General features: G+C 39.7%; 1 protein-coding gene across 1 annotated transcript; it reads left to right on the top strand.

The window, feature by feature from the left end:
• Positions 1 to 3379: 3379 nt before the first annotated feature.
• On the top strand, positions 3380 to 17630 carry LOC308663030 (vomeronasal type-2 receptor 26-like; the record flags this gene model as incomplete). Its single annotated transcript, XM_081319173.1, has 6 exons — positions 3380 to 3414; positions 10449 to 10740; positions 11813 to 12622; positions 13572 to 13799; positions 15284 to 15410; positions 16488 to 17630. The coding sequence occupies 6 exons, from the start codon at positions 3380 to 3382 to the stop codon at positions 17387 to 17389; spliced, it is 2394 nt and encodes a 797-aa protein (XP_081175299.1). The 3' UTR covers positions 17390 to 17630.
• Positions 17631 to 17800: the final 170 nt, after the last annotated feature.

The raw sequence follows: 17800 nt of genomic DNA, 5'->3' as shown, positions 1-17800 counted from the left end.
ACATACAAGAGTCGCACGAAGCAGGAGAACCGTTTGGCTTAAAATAAACCTGAAAAAGAGCCAGGTTATATTTAATAAATTCACTGAAGAAAGAAAAAAATTGTATCTGGAAAAGAACAAGATGTAGTAGACCAGAGGTCCCCAACCTTTTGAGCACAAGGGACCACTTCTGTGGAGAGAGGTTTTTCCACAGACTGGAGGGTGTGTGGTTTTGTGTGCTGCCTGCATCCTGCAGATCAGGCTTTGCTTGTTTGTGCAGACTGGTTGCTGGCATGCTGCAACCCGGCACTGGTCCACGAACTGTAGACCACTACGTATACCTTGGCCAATGGACTCAACAATATAGTAAAGGAAACTGAACGGCGTGTTAAATGTGGTTGGCAGGCACTCTGCAAGCTAAGTGTAATTTTCAAGAACCTCCCCCTATGCTCGAAGAGAAAGGTTTTTGATCAGTGTGTGCTACCTGCTGTAACATATGCCAGTGAAACATGGACACTAACCTCACGATACAAAAGCTACGAGTGGTGCAAAGAGCCATGGAAAGATACATGCTCAGCATTGCAAGACAAGATAGAAAGACCTGCACGTGGATTAGAGAACAAAGGAAAGTATACGCTACCATCAAGAGAGTAAAAGAATGGAAATGGAAATGGGTTGGTCACATAGCAAGAAGAACTGATGGCAGATGGAGCCATAAGCTTTTAAACTAAGCGGATCTTAAACAGCATGTTTGAATCTGGGTAAGAATATTGATTTTCTCTATCCTACCTATTTTCCTGAAGAAGAAAGTCCCCCAAAAAAGATCTCCAAAGAAGGAAAAGGGGAGGGGGACTCTGCTCCCTCCCTTTTAGTAGCGGGGAAACTTACCCTTTAGAGAAAGAAAAAAAGACTAGAAAGACATGAAAAATGAGCAAACGCTGACACCTGCTGGTGGATGAGGATTTTTTTTCTCTGAATCTCAAAGCTTTTAGAAAATGCAGCTGTGTAAACAAAGTGGAAATAACAAAGCTGAAGCAATGAATACTTTACAAAAGGAAACATGATAAGCGACAACAATTTCAAAGGACAATGATTTTAAACTACATAGAAATCCAGAATAATTTTGAGAGCATGAATCAACTCATTTCCAACTTAATTTCACTCCAAGAAATTTCCCAGGAAAATACAGTAGAGATGACTGAACAAAATTCTGAGGATAGACACTTAAAGAAGGAACCTTATAAAACGATCACTTCACAAAAGGAAGCATATGATAAGCGGCAAAAATTTCAAAGGACAATGACCTTAAACTACAAGGAAATGCAGAATAACTGAGAGCATGAATCAACTTATTTTCAACTTAATTTCACTTCAAGAACTTTCTCAGGAAAATACAGCAGAGATGACTAAATATAATTTTGAGGATAGAGACTTGAAGATAGAACCATATAAAATAAAAAATTATGATTTAATTCAAATGGGAAGTATTTCAACACGTCTAAGCAACTTTGAAGATAAGGAAAAGAATGAGAAAAAATCTCTTATAGGGAAACAAATGAAGCAGCAAAACATATTGATTAAGAAAGGCAACAACCAGAGAAAAAAGACAAATGAAAATTCAGGAAAAAGAAGATAGAGATTATCAGAAAGAATATTTTAAAAAGAAACATTTGTTTGAATATGGCTAAAGAAATGGAAAAATTTTGAAATATACTACTCTTAGAGGGATAATTTTTTTTTCCTTAACTAATGTAATGTGTTTTTTTTATTCTTCTGAAAAAAGTTGAAATGATTTAAACAAAAGCAAATGTTTTAATTATTTAAATGTGACAATAAAAAAGCATAAAAAATGTGTTTTGAATGAGAGTTAAAGGATTAGATGATTAGAACTATTGAATGCTCAAAGTTCAGACAGATTAAATACATTCTTAGCTATGGTAAAAAAGAAGAAATTGAGGGAATAAATTAGGAGGGATATATATTTTTAAGTTATATGTTATTTTTTGTATCTCAGTGCTCTTGTGGTTTTTTTCTTGTTTCTCTTTTCTTTTTCTTCTTTTTTTCCTTTTCTCTTTTTTTCTTTTTTTTACTTATTGATTAAGGAATATAAAAGCATGAGAGCGTTTATATGGAAAAAACAGAATTAAATCCACCAATGTAAATATAGTTAAATGTTGAAAAGATTGTCACTTGTAAGAATATTTAGAATTTGGAGGGAGAAATAAACTGAAATAAACACGGTAACAGGATTTATGATAAGGCAACTAAAATGACAAATAGGATTATTTAAACTATATACTTAACTGTTGTTAAAATACCGTATTTTCCGGCGTATAAGACGACTGGGCGTATAAGACGACCACCTACATTTCCCGTTAAATTATAGGGTTTGGGCTATACTGGCCGTATAAGACTACCCCTCTTCCAACGCACACCAAATAAAAATTAAAAAACATCAGATTTAATTTTAATATGGTAATTTTAATTCAAATGCTTATGACATGCAGGTACTTAGTAGGAAAACTGTCACTTATAAACATAAGGCTGTTTGTCATCAAACATGTAAACATAAAACAGTGCAAGTGGATTAAACTTTTCCTAATTCACTCTAAAGCTTTCCCTGCGCAGACCAAATGGGAGATCCGCTCCAGGTTTTCCAGCCAGCCCGCCCAGTTCCTGAGTCAAATGTGTCCTTAGAGCTAAGCAGCTGCTCTGGCTGCTGCATTCCCCACCTGCCTTTCAAGTTGGGATAGACTGCAGCTGCTCTTCAACTTTAGAAGGAAAGATGCCCAGACCCCACCCTGTAAAAAATTACAGACTGCAGCTTCTCCAATTGGTCCCGCTTTCCCTGCACAGACCAAATGGGAGATATGCTCCAGGTTTTCCAGCCAGCCCTATCCCTAAAGTTTCAGCACCCGGCGTATAAGACGACCCCTGACTTTTGAGAAGATTTTCATGGGTTAAAAAGTCATCTTATACGCCAGAAAATACGGTAATGAGAATTGTCTTAATCTAATGTTTTGCAAAGAAAGATATTTTGGGTAAAGGGGAAATCAAATGAAATTAACATATGGAATATAGATCATAGAAATTAATTGTTAAGGATTGTCTTATAAATGTCACCCAGACAACATTCTGTTTATAAATTACTGAATGTTTTATGTTATGTTAAAAAATTCTAATAAAATATTTATATATATAAAAAAAGAACTGATGGCAGATGGACCAAGGCAGTCACAGAATGGATCCCCACTTGATCAAAAGCGTCCACAAAAGAGACCTAAAACAAGATGGACCGACGACATCAGCAAGTATTGTGGGCCCAATTGGCAAAAGAAAGCTCAGGACCCTACTGGTTGGAAACATGCGGAAGAGGCCTTCATCCTGCAGCGGATAGGCAATGGCTAAAATGATGATGGCGATGATGACCTTGTGGTAAGATGGGCAGTCAATAAATTTAATAATATTTTGTATTTCTTAACCGCCCATTTCCCTCAAAGAGGGGATCTAGATCCAGCAACCCTCTCATGCTTTTCCTATCCCAACTGGTCCTTCTGCTCATCCTCCCTTCAAATCCACTTACCTTAAGCACACCCTTTCTTGCTAATATTGCGCTGGCATTTCTGTAACAATGTTAGCCCAAGAATCACGATCTAATGGATCTTGTAGCTGTTCCAACCTTCCTGTTGTCTTCAACATTAGGTTAAGACTGAACAGCTGCTCTCAACAAGGAGCAGTGCCCTTGGTGTCCCCAGCAGCAAGAGAGTCACTTGTCCCAAAGATGCTTTTTCATGAGGCAACTGGATTTCTTTTTTTTTTTTCCTTTGAAGACGTTCCGCTTGTCATCCAAGAAGCTTCTTCAGCTCTGACTTGGATGGTGGGGAATGGAAGGATTTATACTCCTTGCAGCCAGCTGGTCATTTGCAATCTTTAGAGAATCGTTCGGGCCACTTGGAGGTTTATCTGTGTCCTCAGGGTCACCTGAGTAGTGCAATGGGTGTGGAGACTTCTTGGAACTGTTGAGGGAGGGCTGTTCAATTTTGACATAGATGGCCTCTTTGACCCCTCTTTCAAACCAGCGGTCCTCTCTGTCCAAAATCTGGAGTTTGCTGTCTTCGAAAGAATGGCTTTTGTCTTTTGTCCAGAATTTCAAATAAAAGATCCAAATTATTTTTTAAAAAAGGAAATATCCAGGAAAAATGGAAGTGAAAACTTCAGAGACAAGAATGTTGAAGAACAATTTGATACGGTCTTTCAACCATCAAGCAAGACAGGGCAAGATAAAGGCCTCAGTCATGTTGATAAATAGAAATTAGCAAGAAAAGTGGGGGGGGGGAACTGTTTTTAAGAGTCAGAAATTACAAGAAATTTTGCAAGTAAGATATGAACTAGAGAACAGTATGCTGTAATTCAGGGGTGTCAAACTCAATTTTATTGAGGGCCGCATCAGCATTGCAGTTGCCCTCGGGGCCGGGTGGGTATGGCCAGGGTGGGCGTGGCCTACTGGGTGGGCGTGGCTAGAGTGCATATGGCCTGCTGGGTGGGCGTGGCCAGCTCTACATCGTTCACATCAAGGGTGCCTATGGGGGCCTGGGCAGGAGTGGGACAGATCTGTGGGTCTCTGGGCCACGGCCAAGGCAGTGGGGGCCGTTCCCTCACTGTTTCCAGGATGGCTTTGCGGGCCACATGAAACCACTTCGTGGGCCGGATCCGGCCCCTGGGCCTTGTGTTTGACATGTCTGCTGTAATTGATTAAGTCAACAATTTCTTACTCTTTAACCAATGTTATTGTATTATAAATACAAGTACTACATTACATTATTTGGGTACAGTGGTATTTGTACATTATTGACTAGAGATTATTAACACTGTTTTGGATAAGATAAACCTTTAAAAATAAAGAAGTTTATTTCAGTATTAACTATGGTTTCTGAAAGGGCAGTGTGGATAAGCATAAAGTTGTGTAAATTTTACATCCAAAGTTAAATGTGGCATTAATAAACTGGAAAATACATCCAACTGTTTGTTAAACAACAAAGGCTTTTGTCTTAAGCTTTATATTGTTAACTAAGATTTCCCTTGAATTGTTACTTATTGTTTGTGCATATTATAGAAAAATAGGCAAAACAAACAATGACAAAAATAAAAAGTTTAAAAATAGAAGTTCTCTGGTTCCTAAATTCCTGGTTTTTTACGCCTCTACTAAGCTACAATATTTATAAGCATTTAGGTCAGTGTTTCTCAACCTCAGGAACTTTTAGCTGGGTGAACTTAAAAATCCCAGAATTCCCCAGTCATTCTCTTAGGGTTTGTTCAAAGTTACACCAGCACTGCAAAAAAGTAATGTAAACTTGTTCTTACAATCACAACTATTGCAACATCTCCATGGTCATGTGATCAAAATTGCTTGCTAACTGTATGTATGAAGGTTGTAGCATCCTGGGTTCATGTGATTGCCATTTGCAACCTTTCCAGCCAGTTTCCCACAAGCAAATCCAATGGGAGAAGCTAGATCAACAGTACAATATAGTCAATGGTATTAATTATCGGGGGGTACAGATAACTAACAATCTGCTTTGGTGTCTCCACCCATCATTGTTAATGAAGCCTGCAAATGTGTCTGCATTTCCTGCGTTGGATGAGGAGAGCACATCTTTCTCCTGTCCTGGCCACTTTTTACAGAGGCACAATTAAGAGCATCTTAACAAACTACATCACTGGTTTGGTGGCAGGGGTGCCTCAGATAGAAGGTCCATATAGAGAGTGGTGAGGACAGCTGAGAAGATTATAGGAAGTCCGCTTCCTGTTAATCAGGACACTTTATAAGGGCTATGTGGTTAGAGCTCGAAGCATTGTTACAGACTCCACGCACCCACTTCACAGTGTATTTCTGTTGCTCCCCTCTGGGAGGAGGTTTTGAAGTATTTATAACAGGACTACCAGGCTGTGTAACAGCTTTGTCCTTCATCATCTGTCTGGTAAATTCACAAGATTCATTTTTCTCACCATGTGTATGTACATATGAACTAGACTCTGTTTTTTCTCTGGGCTACATATGTGTGTGTATGTGGGTCTTTTAGTCCAACTTCCAGTTAAACAATAATGTTCTCCATCACTTGAGGTTTTCCACAGACTCAACAAATGTTTGGTTGGGATGGTATAAAGCTCCTATCTTGAGCATGGGGTTGGACTAGAAGATCTAGTCTAATCAACAAAGATCTAATCAACAAATGATTAGGGGACTGGAGGCTAAAACATACAAGGAACGGTTGCTGGAATTGGGTATACCTAGTTTAATGAAGAGAAGGACGAGGGGTGACATGATAGCATTAATGAATGAATGGGCAGAAAAAGTGGGAAGGAGAGGGAGAGAGAGGGGAGGAGTGATATGAATATATGTGGTTGTCTCTCCCCCCCCCAATAAATTTTTTCTTTTCTATTTTTCTATTTGTAGTTTTTATAGTTTGCACCGGCTTTTTATTTCATAAATACAAGGAAAACTCAAATAAACATTGAGTATTTTATTTGAAAGTAAACTTCGACCCAACATCTTTTTTTGTGGAGTTCAAAATGTTTTTGTTGCATGCAGAAATAAAAAAATTGTTTTAGCAGTTCATTGATTTCATAAATGAAACACACTGTAGTTTTTTTATACATAGCATAAAGGTAAAAAAATGATATATGCAGTGTTATCTTCATTTTAGATGTCAAAAGGGTTTTGTGGCTCCCAGTGTTTTCTTTTCTGTGGGAAACGGGTCCAAATGGCTCTTTGAGTGTTTTAAGGTTGTCGACCCCTGCCCTGTACCATTTCAGAGAAATGGTTGCCCAATTTCTTCTTAAAAACGTCCAGTAATGGAGCATTCACGACTTCTGGAAGCAAGTTGTTCCACAGTGAGTGAAACGTTTTCCACAAGCTGTGCATTTTTATGGCTTCTCTCTTGTGTGGGTTTTAATATGTATTGTTTGTTTTTTAGTGGGCATGTATTTAATTCTTTTTAATTTTTGTAATTCTGTATTTTATTCTTGCCCTGTTCACCGCCCTGAGTCCTTCGGGAGAAGGGCGGTATAGAAATATTAAACTAAACTAAACTAAACTTTTTATGGGCAGTAAGCCTGTTGCTCGTACTGAAGCACCTTCCATACTCCATACATTTGTACAGTTTCTCTCCTGTATAGATCCTTTTATGTATTATAAAGAGACCCTCTCCTTCCTCCTTTCCCTTCCTCCTCTTCCTCTTCCTCTTTCCTCCTCCTCTTCCACTTCCTCCTTCCTCTTCTTCCTCCTCCTCCTCCTTCTTCAACTTGCTTCCTCTACATCATTGACTTATTTTAATCTCTTCTCCTTCTTCTTCTTCTTCTTCTTCTTCTTCTTCTTCTTCTTCTTCTTCTTCTTCTTCTTCTTCTTCTTCTTCTTCCTCCTCCTCCTCCTCCTCCTCCTCCTCCTCCTCCTCCTCCTCCTTCTTCTTCTTCTTCTTCTTCTTCTTCTTTTCTTCTCCTCCTCCTCCTCCTCCTTCAACTTGCTTCCTCTACATCATTGACTTATTTTAATCTCTTCTTCTTCTTCTTCTTCTTCTTCTTCTTCTTCTTCTTCTTCTTCTTCTTCTTCTTCTTCTTCTTCTTCTTCTTCTTCTTCTTCTTCTTCTTCTTCTTCTTCTTCTTCTTCTACTCCTCCTCCCCCTCCTCCTCCTCCTCCTCCTAACCTGCCTTTTCTTCAAAAGGAAGGAAGGAAGGAAAGAAAGAAAGAGAAAGAAAGAAAGAAAGAAAAGAAAAGAAAGCGTGATCAATGCTGTTTCTGTCCCATAATCTAGCCTGAAACTCAACTGAAAGGGGTCCAGTAATTTTGGACACTAAATTTCTTCAATTATGCCTCTGTGCCTGAAGCTAGAGCAAGGGATCAGGAAGTCACAGAGGAGATGCTTCTCTCCCTATTATTATCAACACCGTGGTCATTTGCCTGTTATTTTCTCACTCATTCTCCAGGGACTTTGAAGGTTGCCATTGACATAAACATCAGATTTCAGGAGCAACATTAATACTATTTTGCATCAGCAATGCTGGGTAAATAAATGTCCCCAACACACCAAAGGACTTGGGATAAGGCTAACAAGAGGCCAGGGACTATGCTGGCCAATGTATTCTCATCCCTTTTAGATGCAATGCCTCATCTAGGCTCTATCTGAAAATTCGAAAATCGTTGAAGCTTGAAGTCTTGCAAAAGGCCATTTGTCTTGTTCTCATTCTCACTCTTCTTCTAGCTATCAAATTAAAGCTTTCAGAATGCAGAAAGCCAATCCGGACAGACCGAGAATGATCCTTTTGCTTCTACTGCTGCTGCTGTTGCCCAGTACAATCTCTGGGAGACTTCCAGGCAAATGTTCCTTAACTTTGGGGAGAGATGAAGTAGAGATATCGAATCATTACAGGCCAGGAGACTATCTCATTGGTGGACTGATCTCTGCAACCAAAGCTTGGTTTCTACAGCACAGTTTCCACACAACTCCCTCGGTTAAATTTTTCTTGTAAGTCACTGGGTTGCCAATTCCACTTGGCTGATCTGTAAAGTTCTAGTCCTCCCAAAGTGACTTCTTTTGAATGTTAAAGTAAGGTGCCAAAATAGAGTTCTGGAATCTCTCTTACATCTAAACATTTATTGTAAGGTATCTGTCTGGAATACTGCAGCCAATTTTGGTCATCATGTCACAAAAAAGATGTTGAGAGTTTGGGGGGGGGGAAATCAGAGAAGAGCAACTAAGATGACCCAAGGCCTAGTGACTAAAACATATGAAGAACGGTTGGGGGACTTGGGTTTGGCTAGTCTAAAGAAAAGAAGAAATAGGGGAGACATGATAGCAGTGTTCCAGTATCTAAGGGGCTGCCACAAGGAAGAGGGGGTCACTTTGTTCACCAGAGCACCAGAGGGAAGGATGAGAAACAATGGTTGGAAACTGACCAAAGAGAGAAGCAACCTGGTATTAGGGAGAAACTTCCTGACAGTGAGGACAATCAACCAGTGGAACAGCTTGCCTCCAAAAATCGTGGGCGCTCCAACACTGGAGATTTTAAAGAAGAGACTAGACAATCATCTGTCTGAGATGGTATAGATTCTCCTGCTTGAGCAGGGGGCTAGACTAGAAGACCTCCAGCTCTATTTTGTTCTATTCCTTGAAATATCAGTTCCTTAGTTCTGATCTTTTCTCTAGCACAACTGCAAAAATGTTTGCTCATTCTTGTAAAAGACTTTCCAGCAGATCTCAAGCAATAGATCTCATTTCTTCTCTGGGGAAAAAAACCCCCCACATGTTTCATTGTTCTTTTAAGTACTGATTACTTTTGTGTAATAGTACCTGCTTTGCAGAACACTCAGAATAGGCAGTGATTGTGCATTCAGAGTAGATAAAGTTGAACAGGATAATTGTCATCTCCTCAAAAGCTGCAGTCACTGCAGTTGACATGAAGTAATGGAAAGTGGAAATGCATTGTGAAGACTAAACTGATAGAAGAACATAGTTTGGAAAGGGAATTTTCCTGTAGGCTGTGTTCTAGGGAGGGAGGTGGGTTTTATCCAAACTCTCCATCCAAAGAAGCAGTTATAAGATCAACCTGGAGAGAAGTTTGCAGATCAGGTATCCTAACACAGATCCAGCTTTTGTTGTTGGTTTTGCTTATAAAAATATTAGTTGAAATATCTCAGGGGCTTCTATTTGGGCAGCTACTAAGAGCTATTTAACAGGACTGGAGGTCTACCCCTCGTGGGTACTGATTACTTTTGTGTCTAGTAGATCCTTATGAGAAGAGAATCCTTTATCGGCCAAGTGTGATTGGACACACAAGGAATTTGTCTCCGGTGCATAGGCTCTCAGTGTACATAAAAGCAATAAGTGATAAATCATGATCATAGTCATCGTAAAAATACATTCATCATAAATCATAAGATGCAACACTTAGGGATAGTAATAGGATACTACAGAAGCAATCAACATAAATCATCCTAGGATATTAAATAAAACAAGGTAAATTGTAAGATACAAGCAACAAAGTTATAGTCATAAGTAGATAAGTAGATAGGAAAGATGAGAAGAGTAATAGTAATACAGCCTTACTAGATAGTTTGACAGTGTTGCGGGAATAAGTTGTTTAGCAGAATGATGCATTGGGGTGGGGTGGGGAAACTGACCTTGTGTCTAGTTGTTCTGATGTGCAATGCCCTACAGCATTGTTTTGAGGGTAAACATTGAAACAGTTTATGTCCAGGATGTAAGGGGTCTGTAGATTGAATTATTTGCTTTTGAACTCCAGAATTCTGTGAGGATAAGAATTCTATGATAGGATACGTGAAGTTGCACCATATACAGTGTGAAATTGATATCAAACATTCTTAAGATTTTAATGAATGCAAAAGTGCCTGATCCATTGGCTTTGGGAAATTACGTTGGTCACTCAAGTCATGTGTTTTGCACATACATCTTCAGGAAAGGACCTACAGAACATTGGAGCGCCCTCTCCTTCTACTTTGCCATTCGGGAGATCAACCGGAATCCCAAGGTTTTACCTAATATCACCCTGGGTTACAACATCCATGACAACTATTTCAACAAAATCATAACATCGGATATTTTATTGGACCAGCTTTCAACTGGGGAGACAAACGTTCCAAATTATAGATGTGGGAAACATAGAAACCTCCTGGCTTTTCTTGAAGGGGCCAACTCTGACATCTCCATCCAGATTTCAACCATGCTGGGCACCTACAAAATCCCACAGGTAGGGTTTTCTGAGACTATGATCTCTTTGGACTTTTTTCTTTCCATGTTGATGGATCTATTTGTGTCACATGGTCAAACTGTACATTGATGCACTAGCTTCCCAATCCAGATCAGAAGCCTATGTTGGCTCCTGGCAAAATGAATATTTGCCAGAATCTAATAGAAAGCTCTGCCGTCTCTGAACAGAGCGAGCAAAGCAAGCAAAAAAAATGTCAGCTGTGTCAAAGAAGATCCTTTGGAGAAGTATGACCTATGACCTATCACTTTGTTGTTGTATATGTTTTACACTGAGAGTTTATGCACCAGAGATAAATTCCTTGTGTGTCCAATCACACTTGGCCATTAAAAAATTCTATTCTATTCTGCTCTGCTCTGCTCCGCTTTTCTTGTTGTTGTTAGTTGCAAAGTCGTGTCCGACCCATCGCGACCCCATGGACAACATTTCTCCAGGCCTTCCTGTCCTCTACCATCTTCTGGAGTCCATTTAAGCTCATGCCTATTGCTTCAGTGACTCCATCCAGCCAACTCATTCTCTGTCGTCCCCTTCTTCTATTGCCCTCAACCTTTCCCAGCATTAGGCTCTTCTCCAGTGAGTCCTTCCTTCTCATTAGGTGGCCAAAGTATTTGAGTTTTAATTTCAGGATCTGGCCTTCTAAAGAGCAGTCAGGGTTGATCTCCTCTAGGACTGACCGGTTTGATCGCCTTGCAGTCCAAGGGACTCGCAGGAGTCTTCTCCAGCACCATAGTTCAAAGGCCTCAATTTTTTGGCACTCAGCCTTTCTTATGGTCCAACTTTCACAGCCATATATTGCAACTGGGAAGACCATAGCCTTGACTATACGCTATTCTATTCTATTCTATTCTATTCTATTCTATTCTATTCTATTCTATTCTATTCTATTCTATTCTATTCTATTCTATTCTATTCTATTCTATTCTATTCTATTCTATTCTATTCCATTCCATTCCATTCCATTCCATTCCATTCCATTCCATTCCATTCCATTCTTCTTTACTATTATTTTGCCTTTCCACTTGCTGAAACACTAACTTCTTCCTTTCTGTTTCAGATCAGTTATACTTTTGCTTCATCTATTTTCAGTGATAAAACACTCTTCCCCTTTTTCTATCACATGGTCCCGAAAGAGGGAACACACTATCCAGGGATTGTCAAACTGCTTTTGCACCTCAGGTGGACTTTTGTAGGGCTCCTTGCTCCAGATACTAACACCGGAGAGAGAGCCATGAGGACTTTGAATCCAATGCTTCTCAAGAAGGGCATTTGTGTTGTTATAGCCCAAACCTTTTCTGAGGAAGCCAGCCAAATGGTTATCGAGTCTGCTCTATTCCAGAGATGGAAACAAGTCAATGTCTTTCTTTACTGTGCTGAGGTGAGCTCCTTCCTTCAAGGATTATATCTGATTCATAAGACCGCTGAAAGCTTGACCCAGCCCGTTGTAGGCAAAGTCTTGATAATCGCAGCCTTGTGGGATGTCTCCTTGCTATTGGCCAATAACGAACTATCTTTCCAGTACATCCATGGGCTTTTCTCTTTCCTGATCCAGTCCCACGATCGGATGAAATTTGATTTTCAGATCCCTTATACTGCGACTGAGCAATTTGCAAGGTGGTCATTTAATTGTAGTTATACCAAATGGGCTCTGTCAGTGAAAGAATGGAGAAGATGTGTGGAGAAAGAACAAGTGAACACTCTGCCCAAAGAGGAGATTGAAACGATCTTGTCTCTAGACAGGTTCTCCATTCATGATGCAATCTGGGCTGTTGCCCATGCTTTAGATGCTGCCTATTCCTCCAGATCCAAGAGGATGGAGATGAAGGATGGGAACCGAAGAGGCGCTCCAGCGTTGGAACCATGGCAGGTATCTTTCCTCCTGTGTAGGGGAATCCATTCTTCAACCAATTCCTTCTTTTTAACCACTTTGAAAACTTAGTCCATCCTGAGACTCTCCGTCATACAGCTTAACTTCCCCCAACTCTTTATACCCTTATCCCTTTATAATTATTTACTGCTCCTCTCTTAGCCTTTATTGGACTCTGGATGAGCATGCAATATTTGGTAAAGTGGGTCTTCTACAAATTAATGGGAAGTGTTACTACCACCTTATAATGCCTTGGTAAGGCCACACTTGGAATACTACATCAAGTTTTGGTTGCTACGATGTAAAAAAGATGTTGAGACTCTAGAAAGAGTGCAGAGAAAAGTAACAGAGATGATCAGGGGACTGGAGGCTAAAAAATATAAAGAACGGTTGCCGTAATTCGGTATGTCTAGTTTAATGAACAGAAGGATGAGGGGTGACATGATAGCAGTGTACCAATATCTCAGGGGTTAAATATATCAATATGTCTAACACAGACATGTCAAACACAAGGCCCGGGGGCCAGATCCGGCCCGCGAAGTGGTTTCATGCGGCCCGCGAAGCCATCCTGGAAACAGTGAGGGAACGGCCCCCCACTGCCTTGGCCCTGGCCCAGAGACCCTCCTTCTGCCAGAGACCCTCAGATCTGTCCCACTCCTGCCCAGGCCCCCATAGGCACCCTTGATGCGAACGATGTAGAGCTGGCCATGCCCACCCAGTAGGCCATACGCACTCTAGCCACGCCCACCCTGGCCATACCCACCCGGCCCCCTAAGGGCAACCACAATGCTGATGCGGCCCTCAATGAAATTTGAGTTTGACACCCCTGGTCTAACAGATGTCTAGAATAAGCCCTGAACTGTAGAAGATGCGTTTATGAAATGGGCAGCTGAGATAAGAAATGTTACTTCATATTTTCTACAGGCTGCAGTTTTCTCTTCCACTTTAGCTTCATCCTCTCCTTCAAAGTCCCCAGTTTCACAATTCTTCCATGAAAGGGGTACGTTTGGATGAGAAGGGAGTCCTGACAGCCGATTTTGACATAATAAATTGGGTCATCCTCTCCAATGAGACCATGACCAGAGTGAACTTTGCAACGCTGGAAGGCCAAGGAGCTGAAAACTTCAAATTTGTTATTAACCCGGATGGTACTGAGGAGTTGAATTGGCGTAACAAGGTAGGGAAATGTAATTGCTTCATTTCACTGTGTGTTGGTCTTTGAAGAACATCAACATCAACAGATCTTGACAGTAAGCCAGAGGACATTTTTCTTAGCTCTGCTTCTTGGGTGAGCAAGGGTGAGCAGCATGAGACACTTTTTCCCCTTTAATGAATTAGTTTTCTCAGTGCTTTTTTTGTAAAAGAAAAAGGTGCCGGAACTCACACATGCCTTGCCTACCCTACAAGGTTCTACCCAAAAAAAGGTGCCGGAACTCCGTTCTGAGCGTTCCATGACAAAAAAGCCCTGAGTTTTCTACCCATCCTTCAGTAAGCATAAAATTATTCATAGCCCCCATTTGATGATCCTACATCCCTTGCTTCTTTTGCAGTCCATGTCTGTTCTCTGGCTCCTTCCGTCGCGATCTGAAGACACTCTTATTTGAACAAGCCGGCCTGGCCTGAAGGGGGATGGGTTGGGTTTTTATGGTCATTTTAATATCTCTATTTACTGTTTTTAGTTGGGCATATGTTTAATTTTCTTTTAACTTTTGTATTTTTGCATTTTTATATATCTGCCCTGTTCACCGCCCTGAGTCCTTCGGGAGAAGGGCGGTATACAAATAAAATTATTAAATTAAATTATTAAATTATTAAATTAATGGGTGGGATGGCAAAGCCTAACATACACTTCAAGCTGCCCTTAGATACTGTCAGAATACTTTAAGAGACTCTTAGACTTGGGTGGCTAGTAAATTTAAACCAACAACCAAGTAAATAAAGCTAAGGATCACTTAAGTCCCATAAGCAGGTGACCAGAAAACGAAATTCATTCCTTTATATTCTAATATCTTCCTATCATAGAGGCCAGTTCTTCCTCTGTGAGATTTAAAACCTCAAACAATATAATCTGAAGACTCACTTATTCGAACAAGCCGGCCTGGCCTGATGGGGGATGGGTTGGGATTTTACTGTCGTTTTTAATATATCTATTTATTGTTTTAGCTTGGGCATTGTGTTTAATCCTTTTTTTAACTTTCGTATCTTTGTATTTTTATATGTTTGCCCTGTTCACCGCCCTGAGTCCTTCGGGAGAAGGGCAGTATATAAATAAAATTATTATTATTATTATTATTATTATTATTATTATTATTATTATTATTATTATTATTATTATTATTATTATTATTATTATTATTATTAGAAACTCCCACATAGAAGGAGAGGATTTAGGAGGAAGACCTTCATATTTTCATAGTTTTTTAATATATATATATATATATATATATATATATATATATATATATATATATATATATATATATATATATATTATCATCTATTTGCTTGTTTGTTTATATTTATCCCCTACCATTGCTTTACATTTATCTAAGCCTAGTGCAAGGAGACTTTTCGATCCTCTCCACTTTTGAATTGCTCAATAGTGAATTGAGCATTGAGCCCTGGCATACTTTCCTTGATCTTTTCTCTTTCTATGTATAGACTTTCCCCACTTCCCAGTGTGTGGAAAGTTGCCAGCCTGGAGCCATCAAGGTGGCCCGTGAAAGTGAGCCTGTTTGTTGCTACGATTGTATTCCTTGTGCAGAGGGGACCATGTCTACTCAAGAAGGTGAGAAGGAGACTTTAGGGGAAAGTGGGCTTACCCAGACAGTGTCAACACCCAGCTTGAGAATCCAAATAAAACTCCAGGCTCATTCCATTTCTGAAAATCTTACTATTTATTGAACACACTGCATAGTAATGTCGAAGCAAAGCTAACTCTGAGGTCCCCAGACACCAGTTCATAGTATTAAACAATAATTTCTTTAGCCAAACCCCCAATCTCTCATATAGTCCATGTAAACAATTTCACTTTGTTATGGGAACTGTCTGCTTCCTCTGCACACCTGCTGCAGTGTCCTTGAAAAGGTTTCAGGCTCTCACAGTCTTCAGCGAAATCGTAGAGATTTTGTTTCTCCATGTAACCCATTCTAAAGCAACACCTCCCCGTCCTTTATGCTATAATGGCAAGTTGAAATGAAGAGGCACGTAGCTGCCAAAGTTTCATTCTTGACAGACCTTTTTCAGTGAGACAGTACCGGTAGACCTTCCTTAATAACTGTTGAAAGTTATGACAATCTTGGAAATGGTATTTTATGGCCTGTAAAGCACTTCAGCCATTATAAAACATTGTGCTGCCCACTAGTCACATGATTGATTTTAGGCACTTGAAAACCAACTCACATTTATAACCATCTGGTCACATGATCACATTTTGAATCTTTTTTTTTGCCAGTTTCTGGCAAAAAATGTCCATTCAAAAGAGTGGATACACCTAATGGCCATATGATTCTTTTAATGACCAAAATAAAAAAAATGGTAAAAGCAAGTTCAATCAACCATAAAAATATAAATGCATGGGAAAAACCTAAGGATAGTAGGTTTGAGATTGCTTGTCGACAGTGTTGTAATAAATAGGAAATATTACCTTAATACCAATACAGCAGATGATGAGAAAAGGTATGTATGAGATTCAAAGTTTTCCAATCTTCATCCATACAACTGACTACCATGGTCCTACATACCCAGAAACATGCAGGATATCAGTTATGCATTTTCTGGCTCTTGAAAAATCTGTACCGAAAGCAATCATGAGTGAATTTAAAAGAATAAGTTGTAAGAGGGATACTGTTTTTCCTCTTTTCAGATGCAGAGGAATGCACCAAATGTCCAGAAGATGAGTACCCAAATGAAGATCGAGATCGATGTATCCCTAAAATTATAAATTTTCTGAGCTATCAAGGACATTTGGGGATCATCTTAGCTTCTATTTCCCTCTTCTTATCCTTAACCACGGGCTTTGTGTTAGGAATCTTCATTAAATTCCTAGAAACTCCCATTGTCAAAGCCAACAATCGGGACCTCTCTTATGTTCTCCTTGTCTCACTCCTGCTTTCCTTCTTGTCCTCCTTCCTCTTCATTGGCAAGCCGAGCAAAGCCACCTGCTTTTTCCGACAAACAGCCTTCAGCATCATCTTCTCGGTTGCTGTCTCTTCAGTCTTGGCCAAAACAATCACAGTTGTGATGGCCTTCCTGGCCACAAAGCCAGGGAATCGGGTAAGGAAATGGCTGGGAAAGAACTTCGCCAACACTCTCATTCTTGTCTGTTCTAGTGTCCAAATTATTCTGTGCTCCACTTGGTTAGGGCTACATCCCCCATTTCCTGAGTCCGATAAGAACTCTCAGCCAGGAGAAATCCTCCTGCTATGCAATGAAGGATCTCTTACCATGTTTTATGGTGCTCTTGGGTACATGGGCTTCCTGGCTGCCATCTGCTTTGTGGTGGCTTTCCTGGCCAGAAAGCTGCCTGGGTCTTTTAACGAAGCCAAGCTGATTACCTTCAGCATGCTGGTCTTCTGCTGTGTTTGGGTGACCTTTGTGCCTACCTACCTGAGCACCAAGGGGAAATACATGGTGGCTGTGCAGGTCTTCTCCATTTTAGCGTCCAGTGCTGGGCTGCTGAGTTGCATCTTCCTCCCCAAGTGTTACATTATTGTACTAAGGCCTGATCTGAATACAAAGGAGCATTTAATGATAAAAATAAAATAGAAAAGTGATCCTTACATAAGAATACTTCAAGAGTGTTACCTTAAAATGGCTATTCACATTTAATAATTGATCATATTATCTATCCATCACTGTCTCACCATCTTCATCCCATCCATTTGTGCTTAGATCATATTTAAATTATTCTTCTTGGGATATAATTTTTTTTGTGTGTATTATATTTCTGAAATATAAATAATGCTTCTTATACGTGTTAATTTTCCATAATAAATAGAATGAATTACCATATGAAACAAATGAGTCATGTTGATTAAGTGGCATAAAGAAGAATGGACCCTGAAAGTTATCACATACCCAGAAGTCTCATATCAATTCAGAATTTTGAGCAGCATTTTTTATAAATAATCCTCAACATATAACAACAGATGGGAACAGAATTTCTGTTTGGTCACC

Source organism: Vipera berus (assembly GCF_964194415.1).
Source record: "Vipera berus genome assembly, chromosome: 2".
NCBI classification, from domain to species: domain Eukaryota; kingdom Metazoa; phylum Chordata; class Lepidosauria; order Squamata; family Viperidae; genus Vipera; species Vipera berus.
The sequence above is the reverse complement of the archived record's forward strand: the minus strand, read 5'-3'. Positions and strand labels throughout refer to the sequence as shown.